The 8,310-nt window shown below is 35.4% G+C and overlaps 2 protein-coding genes across 2 annotated transcripts; one reads left to right on the top strand and one right to left on the bottom strand.

Annotated features, from left to right (window-relative positions):
- The first annotated feature begins 80 nt into the window (after nucleotides 1-80).
- LOC107862060 (aspartyl protease family protein At5g10770) lies at nucleotides 81-2,139 on the top strand. Its single transcript, XM_016707502.2, has 2 exons — nucleotides 81-397; nucleotides 611-2,139. Exons 1-2 carry the CDS (start codon nucleotides 250-252, stop codon nucleotides 1,882-1,884), a joined length of 1,422 nt encoding a protein of 473 aa, XP_016562988.1. The 5' UTR covers nucleotides 81-249; the 3' UTR covers nucleotides 1,885-2,139.
- A 388-nt stretch (nucleotides 2,140-2,527) lies between these two features.
- Nucleotides 2,528-6,926, bottom strand: LOC107862061 (probable folate-biopterin transporter 3). Its single transcript, XM_016707503.2, has 5 exons — nucleotides 6,296-6,926; nucleotides 4,504-4,763; nucleotides 4,036-4,131; nucleotides 3,775-3,945; nucleotides 2,528-3,601 (listed from the first exon to the last, which is right to left on the bottom strand). Exons 1-5 carry the CDS (start codon nucleotides 6,657-6,659, stop codon nucleotides 2,990-2,992), a joined length of 1,503 nt encoding a protein of 500 aa, XP_016562989.1. The 5' UTR covers nucleotides 6,660-6,926; the 3' UTR covers nucleotides 2,528-2,989.
- Between the last annotated feature and the right edge of the window lie 1,384 nt (nucleotides 6,927-8,310).

The raw sequence follows: 8,310 nt of genomic DNA on the forward strand, positions 1-8,310 counted from the left end.
CCCCCCCCCCCCCCTTCCCCAAGTATCTGCACGTGAATTCCCAATAATTTCTCATGCATTTGTGGGGTACCGTTTCTCTAGCCCCCCTTCTTTTGTTCTCATGCCTAACTCCAATTCCTAAGAATCTCATTCTCTCTAGCCTTTTTATCATCCTTCTAACTTACTCCATAACTATTATAAAAACTTTGTTGTGTATGTTCATCTTTTAAAAAAAATAAAATAAAGGTGCAAATATATTACTTTAAAACAATGTCACTTTGTCAATATTCCATTGTCTTTGCTTTGCTTTTTGTAGGAGCATTTGGTCATGGAGATGAGGAACTATTTCTCCCACTCAAAACACTTCAAAAGATACAGCACAACCATAATGAGCCAACTTGTTCATCTCAAAAGTCAAGTAAGTCTATTGCAAAAACAATATGTTACATGCATGTTGAGATAGTCATCTTTTATACTATCATCTAATAGTAGTGGTTGTTAATTTAGCTTAATATTCTCCTAGCAATATGGTTATTATATCTCTTTCTTGGGATCTGATATCATCAATTCAGCTACTTTTCACTGTTTCTCCAATCCCTATAGAGTAAGCAGCATGTGACTAATTTTGCAGGAAGTGAAAATGGAGCAGTAATGCTGGAAATGAAGCACAAAGATTACTGCTTTAGATCAAGAGGTGACTTGAGCAAAAGGCTTCAGAAAAGGTTGCTAGCTGATGATATTCGAGTTCTTTCGATACAATCACATATCAAGAATGTCAGTTCTAAAAAAGTTGAGGCTTTATCACAGACCACTACTCAAATTCCTATCAATTCAGGTGTCTCAATGCAGACTCTAAATTACATTGTCACTGCGACGTTAGGTGGTCGAAATATGACAGTGATTGTGGACACAGGAAGTGATCTAACTTGGGTTCAATGTCAACCTTGTAGATTGTGTTACAATCAACCAGAACCCCTTTTCAACCCCTCTATTTCTCCTTCTTTTCAATCAGTTGCATGCAATTCATCAGCCTGTCAATCTCTTGAATCTGCAACCGGAAATTCAGGATTGTGCGGGACTAATTCACAAACGTGTAGTTACCTTGTAAGTTATGGAGATGGATCCTATACTAAAGGTGAGCTTGGACAGGATCATTTGGTTCTTGGAAGCAGTTCAGTTGACAATTTTGTTTTCGGATGTGGGAGGAATAATAGAGGCCTGTTTGGTTTAGCTTCAGGTCTTATGGGACTTGGAAGGAGTGATCTTTCTTTAATATCTCAAAGTTCTGGTGTGTTTGGAGGTGTTTTCTCCTATTGTTTGCCTTCAACTGAGGCAGAGTCCTCTGGTTCACTAGTATTTGGGGGCGATACTTCGGTTTTCAAGAACTCTACACCAATCTCTTACACTAACATGGTTCCAAATCCACAGCTTTTTAGCTTCTATTTCCTCAATCTAACAGGGATGACTGTTGGTGGGGTTGCTGTTCAGGATTCAAGTTTTGGCAGAAGTGGATTTCTCATTGATTCGGGCACGGTTATCACAAGGCTCCCTCCTTCCATTTACAAAGCTGTTAAGGCTGAGTTCTTGAAACAGTTCTCAGCCTACCCTTCAATATCAGGTTATTCAATTCTTGACACTTGCTTTGATCTCTCTGCATATGAAGAGGTGAACATTCCCACCATAAAAATATATTTTGAGGGTGGTGCTGAGATGGAAGTTGATGTTGCTGGGGTTTTCTATTTTGTGAAGAGTGATGCATCTCAGGTCTGTTTGGCTCTGGCAAGCCTCCAATATGAAGATGAGATTGGAATTATTGGAAATTTTCAGCAGAGAAACACAAGGGTCATATATGATACAAAGCAGTCACAAGTTGGATTTGCAAAAGAAACCTGCAGTTTCATGTAGATGACAGAAAAAAAAAATTTAGGCCAATAACGACTCGTTGGCGATGTTGTCTTTATATATTTTGCTTAACATAGATAACTATTTGAGCTTTATCTATGTAGGAAGATACAGATATTATGGGTGACAGTTAATGCTAAGACTGTTTAATTAAGTGTAAAATATCCCATAAACTTCTCTTCATGATGTAACACTTCAATCATTTTATAATCTGTGAAAACAGTATATTGACTACAAGATTGTTTCATGGAACTACTATACGCAGACTTCTCTACAACAACAACACAAAGTGGGGTCTGGGGAGGGTAGAGTAAACGCAAACCTTACCCCTACCTCTGAGGTAGAGAGGCTATTTCTGATAGACCCTCGGCCCAAGAAAAATAGTCCAAAGACCAAAGCATTCCATAAAGAGAAACAGCAACACTGCTAGGTTCTATGTACAAAGAGAAGAAGATAATGAAATTTTGTTTTGTGTGTCTCAGAAAAACATTGACAGCAAAGACTACAAATTGGCATATTCTTTACAAGCATATAGAAACAGGCATCAGGCCCACAATGGAATGTCTCGACAACCGAGCCTGTCCTTACTTAAGGAAAACGAACATATAAGACTAAATTTTTAAAGAAAGAAAGAGATAAAATAAGATTTAAAGTGGGTTAATCTTAAGCCCACCAGTCAAAAAATGATTCCTTTTTCTCCTCGAAATTATAACAAGGCCACATCAACCTCATATTAGCACATATCAGTTCTTGAGCTGGATTACTTGATATTACAAGCAACAATAATTACGTCTCAGTCCCAAACAGGTTAGGATTGGCTATATGAATACCCACCTCATTTAATCTCACTCAAGTTGCCGGTCCCAAACCCCAATAAAGGAAGAGGGTTACGGCAGGCTGGCAGCCAGCCTAAAACATGATATTACAAGCACTTCAAAAACAATTTATTACAAGGTCATTTGAAACATCAAACTAAGCTAAAGCCATACCAGATAAATATAACTTTGCTTGGTCTGCTACAATCTCTGTCATGCTGCTACAAAAATAGCAGCAGAGAAACACATTGTGACACCAGAATGATGGGAGTATATTTTCCCTGTCATTGCACTCATGAATCCCCTAAATGCTGATCGACAAAGGTCACTAGCGGAGCCCTCTCCAGTTTTTGAGTGTCCAAGTCATCGTCGCACTTTTTTGTCTTCAACATCTCAGCTGGTAGAATAGAAGCACTGGGATCACTGTTTGGCACCAAAAACAGAATGCCAATTGGAAGGATTCTTGAAAAGCTCCGAATCACTATTGCCATCCAAAGGTTGTCAAATTGAGTTCTTGTGACATTCAAGGTGTGAAGTAACAGGCCTCCAGCCCAGGTTGCAGTGAGACTGCCAACATGATCAATTGACATTAACAAAGCGAAGAAAGTTCCTTCAATGCCAGAAGGGCAAAGCTTTGAACTGAGTACAAGAAGAGGCATCCATCTGAGTCGCCCAATCATATGAGAAATTGCTGCATCACATACAGCAACAACATAATCAGGGATGCCAAACTGCAATTTTACTCGTGATACCAATATCAAATCTAACAGTCCTGAAGCACCATATAATAGCTGAGACCAAAAAAGTACGAAACGAAAAGGATGGTTTGTAAAAGCATTCTGGTAAAGGAGAACTCCAAGAAGATTGCCTACTGCACCGACAGAGGATATGGTCCCTACAATCTCCTGCATAAAGGTCGAAATGGATTTATATTCTGTGGTTAAGATGTTATTATTCAACTGCTTAAGTAGCAGATAAGGGATTTGCAAAATCTAGAGCTAGAGAAGTCAGGTCGTGAAACCATTTTGAATAACAACGTTGTTGCAAAACAAAATTGAAAAGATTAAAATTCAAATACCTTTGAGAACAACGGACCATCCTTTGCATCTGTATACCAGTAAAACATTCCCTCGTGAATATGCAAACTCACTGCAAGAGAAACGTACATGTATAGACATGGCCTCCACACATTCTTACATTTTAGTGCCATCCACATAGCCTTACAAGCATCCAAGAACTTTTGACCTACCTATTGCAGTAACATACCTTAACAAAACAAGTACAAACAATCAAGAAGTATCCTAAACTGTGCAAAGGGAAGTACGAGGTTCAAATATACCTGCCTGTATGCAACATTGTGTATAAAGGGTTCATGCAGCATCATTCCTACCAAAATGACGAGCGCAGCTGGAATGCTTAAAACTCCAAACACCCCCTGCCAGATAGCAATCTATAAGGATACAAGGAATACCAAGCGACAAAAGGAAATGACCAGTAATTTAGGCTACTCATGCAGCGGCAGCATAAAGTTAAGACGCCAAAAAGATTGATGAAGCCATAAATTCTCATGGATACAAATGCTCGGCCCCAAATTTGAAAGTGCATGGTATCTTAATTTTGATATTATTAACAAATCAATTTATCTTAATAATATCCAGTGGTTTCATCTAACAGGGAAAGAAGATTCATTGGAAAATCAAGAACAAATCCTCAGGCTTGATAAATGATTTACCCATTAGGAAAATGCAAATTAAAGCAGAAGGAATAGTCCATTAACAATGACTGAAATAAGTCAGAGATAGCAAACCTTAGATCCAATTAGATGAACCAAAAAGCCACTGATAGTGTAGCCAATCAGTTGCCCCACAGAAGAGCTCACTCCACACAAGCTTTGCATGTCACTAGCAAGAGAAGGGTGGCTTATGCTGTTCTCGGTCACACAGGCATCAATAGTAACATCTGCAACTGCTTGTGCTGCACTGGCTCCCGTTAAGCACAACAAAGCAGATGCAAGTTGTAATTTGTGGTTGAGTGACAGACTCAGCATGGCAAAAGCACCAAGCAGACCTAAAGAACGAAGGGAGGTAAGTCCAAAGGATTACTCTTTTGCCTGTTATTTGACTACTCGACATCTGGAAAGTGGATACTATAATTCTTAAAACCAATTAAAGGATATCAGTCAACTATATGAATCCTCTGTATCCACTCCATTCTATGTGGGCTTATTTCATTCCAATACCATATAATACGTCTTTAAAGACAAATTAGGAATCCTTTATATCCATTTCATTCTGTTACATTTATGGAATTGGTGTTTTCTTGTAATCTGAGCATATTCCTTAAACATAATTTTTTAATCTTCCATCAACCACTGTCTTGTTTCCCTTCTCTACATTTACCTTGCTGCTGGTCAAATGCAGTGTCTTAAGCAAATTTTTCCAGCAGGTTTCTTTCCATGTTTCTTTACTTGAATGAAATCATCCCAACAGAAGTACAGATACACCCAAAAATGCAATACAGTACAATTTTTAGCAGAAACGAAACAACTTCCATATAACTACATTTGCTATGATGAAAGTAACCAATCAACTATTTTAGCATTCACGACTGTTAAGCTGGTTTACACAATACTGCCAACAAATATTTTCTAGCTCAGACTTTTGAGTAAGTCAAACTAAGGAGTGGAGAAATAAAAAGGTTTGAATATCCCTTTGTTACCACAGCTAATGGAAAGTTAACCGATGAAGACTAACATTTAGTTTTATTCCTATATGTTATATAGATTAAAAGCTCAACTAAATGATTCAAAGTTCAAACAACTCTTCGTCTGCAATCAAAAGAACCCCGCTTGGCCAAGGATTTTATGAGAAGCTGCAGCTTTTTTTTTATTGTCACTACTCTTAAGTCACAAAAGAGAAGTTTTGACTTGAACAACAAGAAATTGAATCGGGAAAAGGCCATTACTCCTATAAGTTAAGGGGAGACATGTTTCAACATTTCCATTCACAAGGTATTGGTCTGAGCAAACAAGCCTAAATTTTCATAACCTATGGTGTGTTCATTTGCAGTTGGTCAAAAGTTTTGAAAAGTATTTTCTCCAGGAAAAAAGTTCATTAAAAATGAGAAAAATGACTTCCCTAGTGTAAATAGCGAAAACATGTTACACAAATGGCATTCCTTATTGATAGTGTCCTCCCCACCTTCCAACACACCTCATCTTCACCCCCACCGCCACACACCCTATCCCCACCCGCACCTTCCATAGTATTTGTCTAGATTAAACATAAAAATGTGAGTAAGAAATTCACTTTCCTTCATAAAGAACACACTATTAATCTCCAAATTTGGAATCAAATAAAGAAAGAAAAAAGGACAGGAAATAATGGCATAGAAATGATTAACTCAAAGAATCATGATTACAGAGAGATATATACAAATAGAAAAGGAAATCACAAGGGACATGAAATAAATGACAGAGTCAAACATGATGATTCACTTCAAGAAACACAAAATAACAAACAAACATACAAATACAACAACAAAAATTACATTCTCGACTCATAATGCCACCAAAAAAGCACATTCTTGAAAAAACATACCAGCCAGAATGAAGTATGGCCTTCTCCTATACCCTATAATTGGAAGAGTATCTGTTAAAAGTCCCCAGAGGGGTTTCACCATCCAAGGGATTTGAATTACTCCAGCATAAATTTGAGCTTCAGAAGGCTGTAACCTTTGCTCATCCTTCATATAATACTGAGTACTAATCTTGCTTAAACCTAAACTCATTCCTTGATTAATACCATAAATAATAACCACACCAGACACAAAACTCCAGTGTAATTCATAACATAGCATTCTGAACCAGTAATATGGCTTCCAAATTAGTTCCAAGATTCTATCTTTTTGGTTCTTGAATTTGTAAAATTGCCCTTCTAATGGAAAATCATCTTCTTGGTCCATTATTCAACTAATTGCTACTATTGAATTATTTGCATAATGGAGTAAGATCTAGATCAAAAATGAAAGTTATTTTTATATGTCCTCCTTCCCTCGATTTCCACCTTCTTCAAGCATAGACTAAAAAAAATTTTAACTCTACTGGGTGAAGAGGAAATATAATTTTCTAGTTGAATCTTCCCTCTGTCAAGTTAAGACTTACATACTCTACTAGCCAATGACAGAGTTACTTTTGCTTGAGAGAGTTCATTCAAACTTCCATGAAAAATTATATAATTAATAATATATTTATTTATGTATATATAGTAGTGTTCTTGACTAGTTTGTATATTTATTTTAAAATTTCTCAATAAAAATTTTGATCCGATCATGAATCTATAGATACTTTTGATTCGAGCCTTTATCTAAATTTTGTGTATAGAGTTATTTCTTTTGAAGTCTTCTCCTAGTCAGTTCGTATTTACCTCCGTTTTGTTGAGTCAAAATAGTTGGAAACACACTGCATTTTTATATTCACGAGTTTCATGTTTTTAAGTGTCAATCTTTTATCTTAATTATATGTGATCATTTGTGTATTCAAAAGCACGTTGAAGGTCAACTGTGATGCTTTTTAATATTAGATGATGATAATTTAAATGCAAAAATGAAACAGTTGAAATAATTAAATAGAAAAAGAAAACAAAGGTGTAAGACATGAAGCTCACATAAAAATAATAGTACTAGTTAAAAATGTATTTTTTAACTATTATCTTTATGGTAGCATCTACGATCTCCAATTTTGAACAAGCAAAATATACATTTGACGTGATATAATATACATAGAACGCTATTTAAAGCATAAATTGATGACGCAGGATGCCACTTAAGATACATATATCTATTTATTTAATTTAATATAAGTCTAAATATCTATTGTATATTCAAAATTAAAGGACATAAATACAAAGTCAAATTAAAGGAGACGTTTATGCGTTAGGCCTCTTATCAACAAATCAGACGGGCCTGACTTGCCTCTTCCAGCATGCATCTCTCTGTTTTTCAACAGCAATTTTGTTGTCTTGGCAAGTGGGCCTGGCGGGTTAGATCCACTAATCATAAAATTGATCCAATCAAATTACTTGCTGCTGTTTGGGACTGAATCATGGGCCACTTTTTCTTTAAAAGACCACTTTGACATAAGGACAAAATTCACAAATAGCATACGTATCCCTTAATTATGAGTTTTATAGAAATAATTTCATAATTACATAATATAACAAGTTATATTTTATATTTTTATAAACTATTGTTATAAAAATAAAAATACATATGATTTTTATTATCCTTATAATTGATATGTATTTTGTATTTTTGCAAACTATTACTACAAAAATACAAATACATATGCTACAAAATATAATTTGATAAAAGTGTTGTTATTTTTTATAATTTAATACTTAAGTATGCTATTTTATGTATTTTTTTCCTTAACAAAAATGCTCATAAATTTAAGAGATCGATTTTTACGGTTACAGTGTAACAATCCAACAAATTATTTTATAAATTTGGTCAATTTAAACCCATTTCATAATTTTTAGATATTATTTTATAGTAGTGGACTAAATTGACTAAAAATATTATTTTCTTAATAATAAACTTGTTTAATTGTTCAAAT

The sequence above is a fragment of the Capsicum annuum genome, chromosome 3 (genome assembly GCF_002878395.1).
Source record: "Capsicum annuum cultivar UCD-10X-F1 chromosome 3, UCD10Xv1.1, whole genome shotgun sequence".
Taxonomy (NCBI): domain Eukaryota; kingdom Viridiplantae; phylum Streptophyta; class Magnoliopsida; order Solanales; family Solanaceae; genus Capsicum; species Capsicum annuum.